At 40.3% G+C, this 19,317-nt stretch overlaps 1 protein-coding gene across 1 annotated transcript; it reads right to left on the reverse strand.

The window, feature by feature from the left end:
- Positions 1-696: 696 nt before the first annotated feature.
- Positions 697-14,878, reverse strand: SUB1 (SUB1 regulator of transcription). Its single transcript, XM_060761359.2, has 6 exons — positions 14,757-14,878; positions 10,413-10,485; positions 9,359-9,379; positions 5,506-5,625; positions 2,506-2,614; positions 697-1,017 (listed from the first exon to the last, which is right to left on the reverse strand). Exons 2-6 carry the CDS (start codon positions 10,482-10,484, stop codon positions 938-940), a joined length of 402 nt encoding a protein of 133 aa, XP_060617342.1. The 5' UTR covers position 10,485; positions 14,757-14,878; the 3' UTR covers positions 697-937.
- Positions 14,879-19,317: the final 4,439 nt, after the last annotated feature.

The raw sequence follows: 19,317 nt of genomic DNA on the forward strand, positions 1-19,317 counted from the left end.
CGATTGTTTTCCTCTGATTACATGGAAACACACAGTGCATGTTCCCAATATCTGAAAAATAAGAAATGATTTTGAAGTTTATAACTTGGCTGTGTAAGAAACCTAAAATGTGTGGGAATTTAGTCAATGATCTATAATATTACCTATCCTTCTACTTTCCATTTACAACAAAGATTTGATACATTGACACAATTTTTGCAAGTTATGTAAATTATATTTTCTATGTCCAAATTTTGATGCTTTTAAAATTATCAAGTACAGCCTATCTGTGCACTAGGATTAACAGAGAATTACATAAAGTACTGTAAACTGTACTTCAGTCATAAAGTAGGGCATTTGAGTTGTATGCTGCAATCTGAAGGACAGTATTTTATGGTGTCCTCAAAATATTTTTTTATTTCTATCCCAGTACATATATGTAAGACACGACAACTTTATTAACTTCAAGTTATCTTATCTTTTCAGCAACAAAAATATGATGCTGTATAATATATATTAATATTGGGTCTCATCACCTGACTTTCAATAGTATAAAGGAAAATAATCTGGCACAAAAATAGTCTGAAGACATACATTAACAGAAAAATCCAACCCTGGATATTTTCACACAAAGTTATCAAAGCGGATCAGGAGCTTAATTCATCTTACATTTATCTACCAAGGACATCGCCAACAATTATATCTTACTCAAGAAGATTAATTGAACGTGTTTTTATTTTACACAATGATGTGAGGATATAACACCTGTTTAATAAAAGTATACACATTAATAACTTCACTCAGAATACACTTTTAATGCACATTAAAAAAAGCGTCCATCTTACAAATTGCTTTGCAATCCAAATATACAAGAGCTTGGAAAACAAATAAGTTTAGAAAATGAATGCTGATGTAAAAAGACTACTTAAACCTATAACAGAGTTTCTGCACGACTCATCTACAGTTTTCTTACAGCTTCATCAATATCAGTAATCTGTTCCTTCAGCTGGCTCCACTGTTCTGGATTTAGAGAGATACCTGGAATAAACAAAAAGAAAGCCTTGAAGGTTACTACAGAATAGCAGAAGTGTACATCTTCACAAGGGTTAGAAGCCTCTGCTCCACCTTGCCTTCTGCCTGATCCTAGGCAGTCTCTCTTCTCCCTCCCCCCACCACCCATTTCTTCCTTGTCTCTTTTTTATTTAGGCTTTCTCTATTTACTTTCTTCCTCAATCTTTAGCCAGCAGCGACCTCTTCTCTCTCCCCCTCCATTATTCGAAGCATTCAGGAGCCTTTAAGAGCAAGGTGCCCAGAAATCCCTGGCCTTGCTCCTGTTTCATCTCCAAAGCAAAGAGAAATCTGCCATCTAGTGACTACAAGCAGCAGACTGCTTTTACATTTATTTATTTTGAAAATGAATACCCTTAATACCTCTTAGTTCCCTATGTTAGACTTCAGGTGTTTAGATTTTGTGGCCTTTAATGTATGGTGGACGCTTTTTCATTACAGATTCATGCTATGAATACACTGGACCCTTTGCATCCAGATTTGTAATTTCCAGCAAGCAGACATCGTTGAACTCCATATTCGCAAATAGTGGCACTGTAAACATGGACACACTGAAGCACGCGCATTCATGTCAACACAACTTAGCAATGTGGTGTCTGATCATCTGTGTTTTTTTGTATCCACTGTGGGCCCCAGAATCAGGGGCAGCCAAGAATCAGTAACCTCCAAATATCCAACCCTTCCATATCCTTCAAGATTAGACATAGCAAATACAAAGAAATTGGGGAAATACCACGCTGGCAAGTTAATTAAAACAGGCTAAAAATAGGGTGAAGAAGTTTTTCAATCCTATAATAGACAGGACAGATTTTAGCAGGTGCTTTTTGTTATATCTGGCCAAGTTCACAAATGTAGCAGAAACAGGTTACACCAGGCATGGGAAAACTTTGGCACTCCAGATGTATTGGGTGACAACTCCCACAATTCCTAACAGCTGGAGGGTCAAAGTTTGCCCATGTGGTCTGCATTTTTTAAAAAGGTATCTCAGTAAAATACCACTTACAAATAAAAACAAGAACTTAACACTTTCTACTTTGTGTGTGTTTTCAGTATAGGAAATCACTCAATTATTATTTCATATTTCTTGTCTGAAATGATACAGTTTATTCTACCACCTCACTTCATTCTACTAGATCTCCACACAGGGAAACGATGGAACAGCTGTGAGAGAAGCAATACCTGCCATGGCAACTTCGGAACTAGAGTTGTCAGCATGTGATTCATATCATATTTATCTATCCAGTAACCATGCCTTATATTAGAGTTGGCAACATATGTCTTTCCTAATGTTGTTCGTCTGCAATGCCCACCAGTCCCAGCCAGAATAGCAATGGTACAGAACAATAAGGTTTGTAGTGCAGCAACATCCAGAAGGCCCCATTTTGCCTGCCTCCAGAGATATAAAGGTAAAATAACAACTAAAACTTAAATGGCCAGCATCCAATAATGTAGAATTACCTTTTCTGCCTGGTTTCATTTCACCTTCTTGATCCATCCAGTATTCTCTAATATCAATTAGGACTTTACCTTTAAAATCACGAACACTGACATACCTCATTTTACCAATCTGCCAAAAAATATATTCAGAAATCAATTGTTAGTTTATATGTAATAACACTACTCAAACACTAATAAAGTATCATATGATACAGCACCAAACTGTTGTTGTTTATTCCATAGATCACAGAAACAGTTTATAAATACTAAGCAGCAATAACTAAGAGGAGTGCAAAGTTCAAATGCACGTTATTATATGAGAGGTTCTTCCTTGAAAAGAGCATTTCCCATTACTATTACTATGCATTTTTAAAAGAAATCTACATTTTTGATATTTTGGAAATCTTTTGAAGATCAAGAACTCAAAGTATACACAAGAAGAATCTGAGTAATCCCCAAGAGACCAAGAACCCATAATCCTAGCCCAGAAACACAAACACAGTGTTATATTCAAAGTCAGGACTGATAATAAATCTAGCACATGTTGACCCGAGTTACATTATCCAGTGCATGAAAATAAATTATATGAGGATAAAAAAAATCCTGCAAGGTAGGCAGTATTCACCAATGTTAGCAAGCTGTGAACACCTGAGAGAAAACAGCAATTTCTGCCTTTGCCAGGGAACCTAGATCCAATAAGCAGGTGCTCTGCTCTAGGAATAACTCACAGCCAAGTGTGAGCAACTAAGCCTTTCGTTTGTCAAAGGAGGAGCAGTTGCAGTAAACCTACCTCCTCCCTGCCAAAATGATTATTATTAAATAATTATTACTACTATTACTATTACTACTACTATTATAAGAGCACAGGACTGCAAGAAAAAGAGACTCTGAACCTATCTATTGGTAAGGAATTTTTTTCCTGGACCTAGCCATAATAGTCCATATGCTAATAATATCTTAATTGCGTTACTGCAAATACAGTCTGTGTAAGACTGCCCTTGAAGAAGACTTGAAACTGCAACTAATGCTAGATTATTGGCAGTAACATGTCAGAAAACAATAGTGGTTACATTCCTGGAATAAGCTTAAGCATAGCTTTTTATCAAGGCCTGGTGATTCTGTCCACATTTCCTCAAATAACTTTTAAAAATGTTTATGGTGTTATGCACATTGCTGTTTTCATTTCTAAATTCAACGGCACAGTCCGTCTTTAGCAGTTCAATCCCTTTCTTCAGATGCAGTGCTGAACCACAGAATACAGGCCACATATTAAAATCTGTTACAAAGCAAGAGGGTGAAGACCAGAGTGAAATGAGAAGTAGTACATGCTAATATCAGTCTATATTTAATTTGGGAACATGAAACTATGATGCAAATAGTTCATAGATTAGTGTTCAGGAAGCACCAGCAAGAGAACAAACATCCTGAAACTACAACACAGGAAACTGAAGGCTTAAGAGAACACTCTTGCTAGACATGGTAAGAGGAGCTTTAATACCTAGGCGGTTCAGAGTATGATTCAAACATGTGCCCCTCCCCCCCATCACCTTTTGTGGCCTCCAAGACACTGAAGCCTCCCCACTCTCATATGTCCCATAAGGCAAAGGACAATTGCCTTTTCTGGAGTGGTGGATTTGCTGTATCTCTCCACTACAACATCCCAAAATCCGCTGGAACCACAGAAGCTTCAACCACAGATTTACCAATGAAATTCCAGCTACTATTTAGACAAAACGTATGCACTGCAGGCCACTGCTGCAGAGGGGGAAACTGCCTCTATCTCCACAGCATAACAGATTGCGTGGGGTGGGTATTTCAGTAATCCAACCAAGATGTGAATCTGTAACCCCAGTACCCCTCTTCCTTTGTTCGAATCTATCTCACCCCAGAAGGGACTGAGAGCGGCTTCCAGTCTGGCAATAATTCAATGCCACGTTGCAACATAAAAGCATACAAGTACACAACACACTAAATGACATTACACAACATAACATCTCAATATTTAAGGAAAACAACTGCTTTGTGTAAAATGATAAAGAAGATTCCAAAAAACTTCATCACTGATGACAGCTTGGTAATATGATGTATTTCAACACATTTGTTAATGAAGGTAATGTGCTGTGTTCTTTAAATGTTAGCTCATGCTTTATCCTCGTAACAAACATTAACACTACATTCAAGACGACATGTTGATTTAAATCAGACGTATTTCCTGGAACAGCTAAATGTCCCTCCTGACTATAGTAAAGGTATCCCCTTAACTTTAAGTCTAGTTGAGTCCAACTCTGGAGGGTGGTGCTAATCTCCATTTCTAAGCTGAAGAGCCGGCGTTATCCACAGACACCTCCAAGGTCATGTGGACAGCATGACTGTCGTTATCTTCCTACAAAAGCACTACCTATTGATCTACTCATGTTTGCATGTTTTCAAACTGCTAGGTTAGCAGAAGCTGGGCCTAACAGCAGGAGCTCACCCTGCTCCCCAGATTCGAACCACCAAGTTCCACAGCTCAATGGTTTAACCCATCGTGCTACCGGGGGCCCATCCCTGAGTATACTGTATACCTATACTGTAGAATCACAATGCAGTATAATACCACTTTAACTGCCATGGTTCATGGCTATGGAACAAAGGGAGATGTAACTTCGTGAGACACAAGCATTCTGCTAAAGAAGGCTAAAGACCCTGGGAAACACTCCCATGATACCGTAGCATTGTCCATGATACTTAAAGTGGTGTCAAACTCCAATAATTCTACAGTGTAAAAAGTATTTTTTTACAATAATCAAATGTTTTGGGATCTTAACAGCTACTGTGCCATGTTAAATTAAATTAAGGATAATTAAATTCTAGAAGCAGAAGTCTATCTTGAAATTATAGTAATCCTAGCAAAAGAATCCTTCTGATACAAAAATGCACCAGGTTTTACATTGTACAATAGTATTTCGTGCTTGAATTTTACAACACCACAATGCCCCTAGAGAAACATCCCAACTCACCAACACAAGAGTCATCAGTTACCTGAAACATGTTCTCATCTTTGTTGCTACTCTGCTTAGAGGATGCTGCACCTTTGGAACTTTCACCAGTTTTCTGTTTCTTTACAGGTTTTTCTTGTGGTGCCTGTTTTTTCCTTTTTTCCTTGACATTTTTAAAAAAGCAAAAAAAAGTAAGAACTTATTGGAAAAGTAATCATTACAAAACGATACCACACATTTTCTCCTCCCCTACACTCCCCAGGCAGTATAGGAATTGTTTAGTTGCAATCAATATTAATTAACCTGTCAGAGATTTGGGGGGGGGGGGGCAGACCTGTTAATCAAGAACATAGCCTCTTCCATGTGATTTAAGCAAAAGTCCTTAGTAAATACTACTTTAAATCAACATCATTAATTTTGCAATATTTTTAAATAGCTGATGTATTTTAAAGTTAGGAACTACTTTAGCATGAGTAAAAAGTATAAAAACAAAGAGCAACACAATTAAAGATAAAATGCATAAAACCCAATATAATAAGTAGTTGGTACTTGAAGCATATCTAACAAATGTAACATGGATTAATGACCCACATAAAGTCAAAGAGGATGCAAACAGGATGGGTGCATTTTACGTTATCAAGAAAAAAACACTAGTTATTTTTTTCACATATTTTTAATAACCATGCATATAGTATCAGAAAAGCATGTCCACAATTTCACAGAGCAATTACTAGTATCTACAAGCATACAGCTTGCGTATTTTCTTTCCAGGTAACATGTTTTATCTCTCCAAGGGCATAATACATAATATACTCATTAATGTGTGGGTATTGCACCACTACAACTACTCCAGGAAATCCCAAATGGGTAGCCCTCCCACACAAGGGTCTTCCTCCAGAGGCAAACCAAGAATGGGCAGCTTGGAAGTCTCTGAACAGACTGAGAAGTGGAGTTGGCAGACCAAAAGGCAACCTAGCTAAATGGTACTATCTAGAAGAATCCTCCACCTTGTGCAACTGTGGAGCAAAACAAACAACTCCGCATCTGTATGCATGCCAACAATGGCCTGCCTCATGCACAGAGGAAGAACTGTTTAAAGCTACAAACAATGCCGTCACTGTTGCCCGTTTTTGGTCTAAAACTATTTAGCCACTTGTGTTCCCTCTACTTTATCAGTTTTATACTTATTTATTTGTGCAATGCTTTTGACATGAAATAAATCACCACTACATTCGTTATTATACAAACAACAGCACACATCTTAAATGTGTTTGTTATAATTAAAACAGATGTACTTAATCAACATTTGATTAACTGAATATTTAATGATTGATGGTAATATTCCACAGGTTGTTGGGACTATATACACATTTATTTGTGGCAGCCCTGGTCATATGAACCAGCAATGCAGGATCATGGGAGCTGGCAGATCAGCAATATTTGAAAGGCCACACAATTCCTACCTGTGTTATTTATTGCAATAATATTTCATATCTGCTGTACTGCCAGCTAATGCGCTACTTAAAAACTGACTTAGGTAGTACCCATTTATCGATTCATGTGCCTTTAGATGTTTTATATGGGTTATAGCTAGGATAGTCTCTAAGGGTCACAGAGATATCTGTAGATATTGACCCCACATCCTATTACAAAACTATGCTGATGGAAAAAGCAAGAGGGAAAAGGATGCTGGTGCAGCAACAGTGTAAGAAAGATGGATGGCAAAATCATCACCAAGAATTAATGCAGTTTGACACCACTTTAGCTTCCATAGTACAATGCTATGGAATCCTAAGATTTGCAGTTTCTGAGGCACCAGCACTTCTTGAGAGAGAAGGCTGAAAATCTTGCAAAATTACAACTCCCATGATTCCATAGTACTGAGCCAATGAAGTGAAAGTGGTGACAAACTGCATTAATTCTATAGTGTAGATGCACCCCAAGACAACACGGCTAAAAGCTCTAAGCTCTTTCTTTAAGGTGTGGCATGAGAAGGGGGAAACCACAGCAACATGTGCATGATGACATGTATCTTGAGACACCTGGTGATCTTGGGCAAGTCACATTCATTCAGATGGAGGCAAGGTTAAATCTGTTTTGAACTAAATTTGCATTAGGTAAACAAGAGTCAGCTGCCACCACCATCTGTAGCTGCACTTGCCATGTCCTCTTCTCTATGCAAGTCATAATGCACCTACATAATGTGCTTAAAACAAGTAAAATGCTTTTCTGAAATACATTCTATTTTTATTTCTATTTTTTTAACCTTAGTCACGCAAAGGTAGCCATTTAAAAAAAGACTATACTCTTGCTACCGTGTTTGCTCAGACTGAAACAGAAATGCAAGTTCCCCACCTTTTACATGTTTGACAGCAAGTACAGTAATTACGGTAACTATGAATTAGGGTTTTATAGCTATTCATTATTTTTTATGATTCTAAGTACACTGCATTTTTGCAGTGTGATTTAATGATAACCGTTACTTTTAGGTGAGAAACAAGAGGGAAATTCAGGCTTTTATTTATGGTAATTTTGAAAACAACCGGAAATCTAAACCCTGGCTTTTGATTTTCTAAACATCACCAATTTTTTCTAGCCTGCTGTCAATAATTATGTCTCAGTGTTTATATGAAATGGACCAAACTACTCAGCATACCAAATAAGCTACAAAACAAAATAATATGCACACAATAGCACTGAAGAAAGTTGAGAAACCCTTCCTCTTGTGCCAAATATATATTCTTGAAATAACACAAAGCATTAATAACCTGGGATTTTAAAGAAATACACCACCAAACAAGTAAGACTTGCAAGCTTCCTGGTGGAAAGACACTCTTACATAGACTGGCAAGAACAAAACAGCCTAATATGGAAAATCTCTATGGTGAAACCAGTTTTTCCACAAATCTTTAAAAATACAACTCGGTCAATAATTTTTTTTTGGAAGGCTCCTTAACAAGGAAAGCATACAGGAGTTAAGAACAAAGGCTTGTGTTATTGAAACTTGTGAGAAATAAATTAAAATGACTAACACGTGATATCTATACTCAAAGACTCAAGTTGTATGACTGCAAAAATAGCCACATGTTTTATGGTTATCATAAAAAGAATTTCCCAAACACATCAGCTGTTCACAAATAATTATTAAATGAATTACACCTGGCACCAGACTTTGGTCCTCTTTTTATTCTCTTTCATACACAAATCAGCTAAAGTGTCATAGAGTGCCTGTTTACTCCTTTGCCTGACAAAGGAGGGAAAAGGGGAAAAGAATATATTTGTGAGAGTGGTAGACTTCATTCAGGCTCCTTTTTGCTCATCAATGTTCTGCAAAGCCATGATTTAATGTTACCTGAAAATACTAACAAGATTCACTACACACACTACTGGCAATTTCATCCCTGTCATCATGAGAAAACCCGTATCATTAATTTATAGACCTCAACAATTAGAAGAAGTTTTTTTTTTCATTGATGTATATTCTTCAACTGCTTGATCAGGTATTTGGTGATAAGTGGTGTAAGGATTTCTCTACTGGAATTTGTTTGCTATAGTTACAGTCAAATTTAAAAAATGATTTTATACTATTTTGAAATATAGCTATGTTAAAACAGCTAATGCAACTATTTTGTTTTCAACCTGTAAACCGCCTCACATCCCATGTTTGAAAAAAGGAGGGATATAAATTAAATAAACATTCCAATGATAATCACGTTGAATCTGTCTATAGAAATTACAATAGTCAGCGCCAATTTAGAAATCTCTCTGAACAGCTACGTATGGATCAACCGGGTCTATCAACATTGTAGAACTTGAGTCTCCTTTGGTGTGAGAAGAGTGGGGTAGAAATATAGTAAATAAATCAATAAACTTGGAAGTCACCGCCGTTTACTCACCGACGCTAGATGATTCACATGCTGAAATTAAAAGAATATGGAACAATATGTCAGTATTTGAAGAAAAACCTGGATTTTAATACACAATTAAAATTTAATTACTTACTGGACCATTACTGACCTCCTAAGAACTAAATACTTTTCTACACAAGCACAGCTTGTATAACATCTGCATTTAGGCACATGTGCCAAGCTTGTTAAAGATGAGAGCGATAGAAGCATTCATCTTCAAGCTTTTTTAAAATTAGGATACAACTTTCTATGCACTTGACTCAAAGTTAAATCTAATACAATGGGACAAGTGAATGTTAAATTCTATTTGCTTTAAAATCAATTATTGCAAAATATCCATCTCGTAAGTTCTGTTTTATGCAAGCATGTACCTAAAAGTTTTGGTTTAAAAACAAACCAAAAGATATCATGGATTTTGACCACAGCCGTACCAAAAACCCAACAAGCCCCGCCATGCTAATTATGGTGGTCCAAATACCCACATCTTAAAATTGAAATCATAAAAGACATGTGCTCAACAAGAGAATATTCTCTTGAATGAAAGCAAGATGAGTGTCCTTTAATTAATATGAAAAATTAATATGGTTTTATAGAAGCATCCTCCCCTTCCCGATCTACTTCTGTAGATTCTAGCCACTTATGCGAAAACTTCAGATGTTTATAAAAGGATCTGGTTAAAAAGTGAGCCTTTTTTCTGGATATCTAATGTTTCTTTTATTCTCCTTACTCGCTATTTTGTGTTTCACTGTTGGTATGTATATCTAAGAAGCCAGCGTGGTCCAGTGGTTCAAGCCTTGGAGTGGGACTCCAGGAGAAAAGAGTCTGAACCCCAACTCACCAAGGAGACCTGAGCTTGGACAAGTCACACTCTCTCAGCCTCAGAGGACAGAAATGTCAAATATGCCCTGGTTAAATCTTGCAGAGAAAACCCTGCCAGAGTCAACTGGAAAGTACATGACAACAACAGCCCTTTTAAATATGTTGTGAGCCTCCTTGAACGACTTTAGAAAGGCATGGTAAAAATATTTAATAAAATATTCACCCCGGATTCAATTTCACGGTCTGAATCACTGCCAGATGAGCTTGAAGACACGAGTTCTTTTGATTTAGGCATTCTATGAAGGAAAAATGCATTGAAAAAAACAAGATGTTATTCTTATAGTGAGGAACCCTTGCAATTTTAAGATATATGAACCCATCACAGAATCCGTTCCAGCACTTACTGAGAAGTTCTACTGGGATCAATGGGGTTTTAAAACAATCAGGACCCCAAACCTATTGTTGCAGAGGACTCACATAGGGAGAAGTGACAGCAGGGATAAAGAATAAATAAAGCACTGAGGGGAGAAACATGGGAATATTTTGTCTTTTTATAGTTTTAATGTTCTAAATTTGCACCCGCGTAATTGCAGTGCAGGCTGGGGTCCACACTGAGTGGCATGGTAATTGTAGTCCAGATGTAAGTTAAAATTTGAAGTAGCTTTATATGATATTAGACATCTCAAAATAAATTCAGTATCTTGGGTCCCCTTCCACACAGCTGAATAAAATCTCAAATTTTCCTCTTTGAACTGGAATATATGGCAGTGTGGACTCAGATAACCCAGTTCAAAGCTGATATTCTGGGTTATATGGCTATGTGGAAGGGTCCTTCAATACTTTATTTAATTCTAGAATAAACAGAATCCACTTTAGTTACATCTGAGACACCAGCTTCCATTGCTTCATATACTCCTGACTTACAAAATCACAAACGAGACATACGCACTATAACTGACCTATTTTATCTTAATTATACCATGTTTTATCATTTTTATGTAACAGTTGTTTGAGGCAGAGGGATGATAGTGCAATTCAAACTGATAGTCTGTTCTTGGAACATATGTTCGAATGAAATAATCCCTGCTGGGGAATAGGATACTTTCCTTAAAAACAATGTAGCAAACAAGGTACAGAAAGCAAAAACATCCTTTTAAAAAATACAGATGACTATTGTCAAGGACTGTGCTCAGAAGTGGCAAGCAGATGTCTTTATACATGGCTAACCATTAAATATGGAGTTATTATGAGACTCACAACAGTATATAAAGAATTTCGATGGGTGTAAAAATGAAGAAATCTTATCAAGTGAATCACAGTTGTCAAAAGGAGAGAGAACCTATGATCCAAACGCTGGGACTCTCAACTTTGACCAAATGGGTCAGAAGCCCTCAAAATACCTAGAAGACCTAAGATTCCTCTACCCAAGCACAACAAATAGAAGAAATTATGTCAAGGGAGAATGGCCGAAGATATTTAAGCCTTTGAGCAAAGAAGGCAGGAAGACTTCAAGAGGTTATTAGGAAAGCATTATAAAAATAGACAAAAGTCAGGCAGATTAACAAGGCCTGACACGCTGTAGGAAATGGGTCACCAAATGGAAAATGTAATGATTGAAGGGGGGAAAACCATGACCCAAGACCAGGCATGGGCCAACTTGGGCCCTCCAGATGCTCTGAACTTCAACTCCCACAATTCCTAACAGCCTACCAGCTGTTGGGAATTGTGGGTATTGAAGTCCAAAACACCTGGAGTTTTTCTGCTAGCCTTGCTGCTGGCAAAACAGCTATCTTGAGACCAAACTGTTGTGAGAGGAGCAGGCTTTATACATGTTTTTACAGGCCATAGATAACAACTTTGGGCATCTTAAAAGGTCTTGGTCTGTCTTTGTTGGAGCCATTGCAGCTTCTATGCTAGATACGTTCTTTTCTAGGTAGCCTTGTTCTTATTATTAATCGTATTGTTCTGCTTCTTGCTGCAGAACCCAGAATTTTCTGGCCACTCACACGCAACATCCGGTCCCAACCTTGTTCTGCAGGAAGGCACAATCAAAGCCCTCCCGACAGACAGCCATCCAGCTCCCTATCTGCAGTCCAAGCATGGAAACACTTTGGCCCTCAAAGTGTTTTAGACGTCAACTCCTAGGGAGCTGGAGTCAAAAACACCTAGAGAAGTTGTTCTCAACCTGTGGGTCCCCAGATGTTTTGGCCTTCAACTCCCAGATATCCTACCAGCTGGTAAACTGGCTGAGATTTCTGGGAGTTGTAGGCCAAAACACCTGGGGACCCACAGGTTGAGAACCACTGACCTAGAGGGAGAACATTTGCCAGGCCTGGTGTAGATAGATGGATGGGACCTGCCTAAATATAGTGACCATTTTTGGATTATGGTGTTTCTTCTTCTTGCTGCATAACTCAGAATCTTCTGGCCACTCATAGAACTGGAAGGCACCACAAGCAACATTTGGTCCAGCCCTATTCTGCAGGAAGGCATAATCAAAGCCCTCCCGACAGATGGCCATGCAGCTCCCCATCTACAGTCCATGCAGGGAACACTTTGGCCCTCTGGGTGTTCTGGAAGTCAACTCCCACAATTCCTAGGGAGCTGAAGTCCAAAACACCTGGAGGGCCAAAGTTTGCCAGGCCTGGTGTAGATAGATGGATGGGGCCTTCCTAAAGATATTGACCATTTTGGGATTGTGGTGTTGTTTCTTCTTCTTGCAGCAGAACACAGAATCCTCTCATAGCATTGATAGACCACAAGCGACATCCGGTCCAAGCCTTATTCTGCAGGAAGGCACAATCCAAGCCCTCCCGACAGATGGCCATCCAGCCTCTTCTTGAAAACCCGCAGTAGACTCCCAGATATTGACAATTTTGGGACTGTGGTGTTGTTTCTTCTTCTTCTTCTCCCTGCAGAATCCTCTCGCCACTCTTAGAATTGGAAGAGAGCACAAGCAGCATCCGGCCCTAGCCTTATTCTGCAGGAAGGCACAATCCAAGCCCTCCCGACAGATGGCCATGCAGCCTCTTCTTGAAAACCTACAGTAGAATCCCAGATATTGACCATTTGGGGATTGTGGTGTTATTTCTTCTTCTTCTTCTCTCTGCAGAATCCTCTCACCACTCTTAGAATTGGAAGGGAACCCAAGGGATTGTGCAAGATGGCACAATTCAAGCCCTCCCGACAGATGGCCATCCAGCCTCTGCTTGAAAACCCGCAGTAGACTCCCAGATATTGACTATTTTGGGATTGTGGTGTTGTTGTTCTTCTTCTCCTCTCTGCAGAATCTTCTCGCCACTCTTAGAATTGGAAGGGAATCCAAGGGATTGTGCAAGAAGGCACAATTCAAGCCCTCCCGACAGATGGCCATCCAGCCTCTTCTTGAAAACCAGCCTCTTCTTGAAAACCAGCCATTGACCAGGAAGGCACAATCCAAGCCCTCCCGACAGATGGCCATCCAGCCTCTTCTTGAAAACCGGCAGTAGACTCCCAGATATTGACCATTTTGAGATTGTGGTGTTGTTTCTTCTTCTTCTCCTTGCAGAATCCTCTCGCCACCCTTAGAATTGGAAGAGACCACAAGCGATTGTGCAGGAAGGCACAATCCAAGCCCTCCCCACAGATAGCCATCCAGCCTCTTCCTCTCGCCACTCTTAGAATTGGAAGAGACCACAAGCAGCATCCGGTCCTAGCTTTATTCTGCAGGAAGGCACAATCCAAGCCCTCCCGACAGATGGCCACCCAGCCTCTTCTTGAAAACCAGCCTCTTCTTGAAAACCAGCCTCTTCTTGAAAACCAGATATTGACCAGGAAGGCACAATCCAAGCCCTCCCGACAGATGGCCATCCAGCCTCTTCTTGAAAACCGGCAGTAGACTCCCAGATATTGACCATTTTGAGATTGTGGTGTTGTTTCTTCTTCTTCTCCTTGCAGAATCCTCTCGCCACCCTTAGAACTGGAAGAGACCACAAGCGACTGTGCAGGAAGGCACAATCCAAGCCCTCCCGACAGATGGCCATCCAGCCTCTTCCTCTCGCCACTCTTAGAATTGGAAGAGACCACAAGCAGCATCCGGTCCTAGCTTTATTCTGCAGGAAGGCACAATCCAAGCCCTCCCGACAGATGGCCATCCAGCCTCTGCTTGAAGACCTCCCAGGCTGCAGCATTAACTTTGAATGCAGGAAGGATGGGAAAGGCAGAGAACGGCTGCAGGATGGATGGGGCAAAGGAAGCACTGAGGGGGCGTTTCCCATCCGCCGCCATTTTCTCCCTCCTTATGCCTGGTGCGGCCTTCCCCAACATGGCAGCCTCTGGGCCAAGGGGGCATGGTTCCCCCCTCCCCATTGAAACATGACCCCCTCTCTTTCTTTCCCCTCAATAGAGGAAGGCCCTCTTCGCAGCCCCCCAATAACGCGGGGCCTTCAACATGGCAGCCCCTCTCCCTTCTTCCCTTTCCCCCTCACGCGCTCTCTTTCTCAACGTTCTCTACTCCCCCCCCCCCCACCGAGATGGGAACAGCCCCGCGGAGGGAGGGCGAGCGGCTAACGGGAAGAGCCGCACTCACGTTCTCTTTCTCTCTCTGCTCTCTCTCTCTCTCAAGCGCGCGTGCTCACTCCTTCAGCGTCTTCTCCCTTTCGCTCGCTCGCTCCCTGCGCCACTGGACCGCAGGATGTGACGTCGACGCCCAAGTCCCGCCTACTCGGCCTATCAATCACGTGCGGGGAGGGAGGGAGGGGGGAAATAGAAAGAAGGCTGAGCCGCCATCTTGCCCTCGCTTTGGCATAGAAGCAGCTTGGCCCCTGCTTTGAATCATCTTATCTCTCTATATAAATCGTTTGTGGAATCCACAGAACTCAAAAAACCCCTGGAATTGACACCAAATTTGGACCCAAGACACCTAACATCCCAATGCATGCCCTTCACTCAAAAATTCTTGATTTTGTCATTTGGGAGTTGTAGTTGCTGGGATTTATAGTTCACCTACAATCATTGAACCAAACGTGGCACACAAGTCTCCCATGACCAACAGAAAACACTAGAAGGGTTTGGTGGGCATTGACCTTGAGTTTGGGAGTTGTAGTTCACCTACATCCAGAGAGCACTGTGGACTCAAACAATGATGGGTCTGGACCAAACTTGGCACGAATACTCAATACGACAACTCCCAAACTCAAGGCATTGACCTTGAGTTTGGGAGTTGTAGTTCACCGACATCCAGAGAGCACTGTGGACTCAAACAATGATGGATCTGGACCAAACTTGGCATGGATACTCAATATGCCCAAATGTGGAGTTTGGGGGAAATAGACCTTGACATTTGGGAGTTGTAGTTGGTGGGGTTTATAGTTCACCTACAATCAAAGAGCATTCTGAACTCCACCAAATATGGCATTGAACCAAACATGGCACACAGAATTCCCATGACCAACAGAAAACACTAGAAGGGTTTGGTGGGCATTGACCTTGATTTTGGGAGTTGAAGTTTACCTACATCCAGAGAGCACTGTGGACTCAAACAATGATGGATCTGGACCAAACTTGGCATGGATTCTCAATATGCCCAAATGTGGAGTTTGGGGGAAATAGACCTTGCCATTTGGGAGTTGTAGTTGGTGGGGTTTATAGTTCACCTACAATCAAAGAGCATTCTGAACTCTACCAAATATGGCATTGAACCAAACGTGGCACACAGAATTCCCACGACCAACAGAAAACACTAGAAGGGTTCGGTGGGCATTGACCTTGAGTTTGGGAGTTGTAGTTCAACTACATCCAGACTCAAACAATGATGGATCTGGACCAAACTGTGGACTCAAACAATGATGGATCTGGACTGTGGACTCAAACAATGTGGACTCAAACAATGATGGACTCAAACAATGATGGCAACGAAGATCCGCATAGTTAAAGCAATGGTATTCTCCATAGTAACCTACGGATGTGAGAGCTGGACCTTAGGGAAGGCTGAGCGAAGGAAGAGAGATGCTTTTGAGCTGTGGTGTTGGAGGAAAGTTCTAAGAGTGCCTTGGACTGCGAGAAGATCCAACCAGTCCATCCTCCAGGAAATAAAGCCCGACTGCTCACTGGAGGGAAGGATACTAGAGACAAAGTTGAAGTACTTTGGCCACATCATGAGGAGACAGCAAAGCCTAGAGAAGACAATTATGCTGGGGAAAGCGGAAGGCAAAAGGAAGAGGGGCCGACCAAGGGCAAGATGGATGGATGGCATCCTTGAAGTGACTGGACTGACCTTGAAGGAGCTGGGGGTTGTATTGACCGACAGGGAGTTCTGGCGTGGATTGGTCCATGAAGTCACGAAGAGTCGGAAATTACTGAATGAATGAACAACAAAAGCTTTAAATTGTGGCAATTTAATATGGTTTTAGTTTCTTCATGATTTTTACTGTTAAATAGACTTAACATTCAATTTTGTTTTATCGTATAAAATCATAGAATTATAGAGTTGGGTGAGACCTCATGGGCCATCCAGTCCAACCCACTGCCAAGAAGCACGACTATTGCATTCAAAGCACCCCTGACAGATGGCCATCCAGCCTCTGTTTAAAAGCCTCCAAAGGAGCCTCCACCACACGCAGAGAGTATGCTGTCCTGGTGCCTTTAAATGTAGTGTAGGGCAGGCATGGGTAAACTTTGATCCTTCGGATGTTTTGGACTTCAACTCCCATAATTCCTAACAGCCTACCTGTCGGAGTTGAAGTCCAAAACACCTGAAGGACCAAATTTAACCCATGCCTGCCCTGGAAGGCCAAAGTTTGGCCATGCCTGGTGCAGGGTGTCAATACTTCAATAAATAAAGCATGTGACTACTACATAAATCTACTTTATCTCAATTAAATATTATATCTACTAATTACCTGCAATGAAAAAGACAAGAATAAATAACCAAAAGACAAAAAGAACAAATAACCAAAGAATGTGCTGGCCTTTCATGATACCTAAAACTAGCTCCTAATCACTCTGTCTGCTGACCAGGATGGAAGCTCTAGGGCCAAAACTGCACAATTCAGGAATATATTATTATATAGGTTCTATCCTCAGGTGTACAATGAATAAAATCAGATATAACATTTTTGTAATGCTAACAGTATGATTCCATTTTGCCTGAAGAAGCAGATCACTCTAAACGCACACTGTTCCTTAAATAAGTCAAACAATTATCTGAACAACTGGTTAATTGCCTGCCAGTCTCTAATTATCTCATTCTTGGAAATGGTAAAATATATAGAGACAGCCTAGCTCCAAGGATTTCTGGAAATGATCACGTTACTTAAATTCATTTAAATTCATTTTCTTGTGCCTTCTGGCCTAGTCATGGGAAACACTGCTTGCTCCGCTTTGCATCTGAACTTCACTAGCACTTGCTGAAGACACTATTCTGGGCCTTATATTAGCTTGCTATTTGGCATTGCCTGGGTTTGCATTTTCTTTGTGACTCTTTCATCCTCCCTTTTCCTCATACACCTCCTCTCTTTTCTTTGTTTCTTTGCTTCTTCCGTTGTTTTCCCTCGTACAGTTTCCCCTTCTTTCTTTCTACCTTTCCCTTCTTTCTCTTTTTCCTGCCTTCTTTTCTCTTCCTTCGCTTTGTTTTCTTTCTTTCTTCCCCCTCTCTTTCCCTCATACACCTTCTTCCTGCTTTTCTCTTTCTTTTCTTTTTGTTGTTTTTGTTTCTTCCCTTCTTTTCACTCATCGTTTCCCCTTCCTCCATGTCTTCTTTCCTTTCTCTTCTCTTTCTTTCTCTTATTCCTTCCTTCCTCTGATACTTTTCCTCTTTCCTTTCTCTTCCTTCTTCTTTTTCTTTTCTTTCTTCTTCCTCCTTTCCTCTCCCTCATACAATATGTCTGTTTTCCTTTTTCTTCTTCCCCACTTTCCTTCATACACCTTCTTCCTTCTTTTTTTCTTTCTCTTCCCTTCTTTTTTTGTTTATCTCCTTCTTCCATTGTTTTCCCACATACAGATTCCCCTTCTTTCTCCCTTTTCCTTTTCTCTTTTTCTCTTTCTTTCTTCGCCCTCCCTTCCCCTCATACAATATATCCGTCTTCCCTTCCCCCCCCCCCCTTGCTTTCCCTTCACCCTTCCTTCTTTCCCTTCTCTTCCCTTCTTTTTCTTCCTTCCTTCACCTATTTAGTCCTTTTTTTCTTTTACTGGCAATATTTTTATTTATTTATTTCCATCTTGCTTTATCTCTCCATACAGAGACTCAAAGCGGCTCACAATTAAAAACATTACAGAACAACATAAAATATTCAAATATACAACAATAAAACAGTATGATCATTATATATTATATATTATCAGTAGTACTGTATTATAATTAATATATTAGTACTATGATATTACAATATTATTTTATATTATTATATTGTATTATTATTAGTATTATAAAGTTAAAGGTTTCCCCTGACTTCGCCGTTACCTTTCCACCTGAGCGGTACCTATTAATCTACTCACATTTGCATGCTTTCGAACTCCTAGGTTGGTAGAAGCTGGGGCTAACAGCGCGAGCTCACTCCGCTCCCCAGATTTGAATTGACAATCTTTTGGTCAGCAAGTTCAGCAGTTTAGTGGTTTAAACCACTGCGCCACCAGGGGGCCCATATCAATATTATATGTATATGCAATATATTATATTAGCATATTTATTTATTTAAAGCATTTATACTCAGGGTGGAGCACAACATATAAATGGCAAACATTCAATGCCGAAACATACTACAACATTAAAATCACTTATCTTGATGTTAAAATCCTCTAGTTAAAACTGTCTCAACAACCATATTGAGTTTGGTTGGCATACTAAGGGTTCCTATCGCCCCCTCATTACACAGTCCCAAAGGCTTGGTCCAACAGCCACGATTTTATAATCCTTCTGAAGAACAAGAGGGAGGGAGCTCACCTGATCTCATTAGGAAGGGTGTTCCATAGCTGAGGGGCAATCACTGAGAAGGCACTGTCGCTCATCCCCACCAAACTGTGATGGTGGCGGGACTGAAAGCAGGGCCACCCCAGAAGATCGTAATCTCCGCAGTGGTTTATACGGGGAGATGCGTTCAGGCAGGTAAATTGGGCCAGGGCCGTTAGTATTATGTATTATTATATTGTACTAC

Source organism: Anolis sagrei, chromosome 2 (assembly GCF_037176765.1).
Source record: "Anolis sagrei isolate rAnoSag1 chromosome 2, rAnoSag1.mat, whole genome shotgun sequence".
NCBI lineage: Eukaryota > Metazoa > Chordata > Lepidosauria > Squamata > Dactyloidae > Anolis > Anolis sagrei.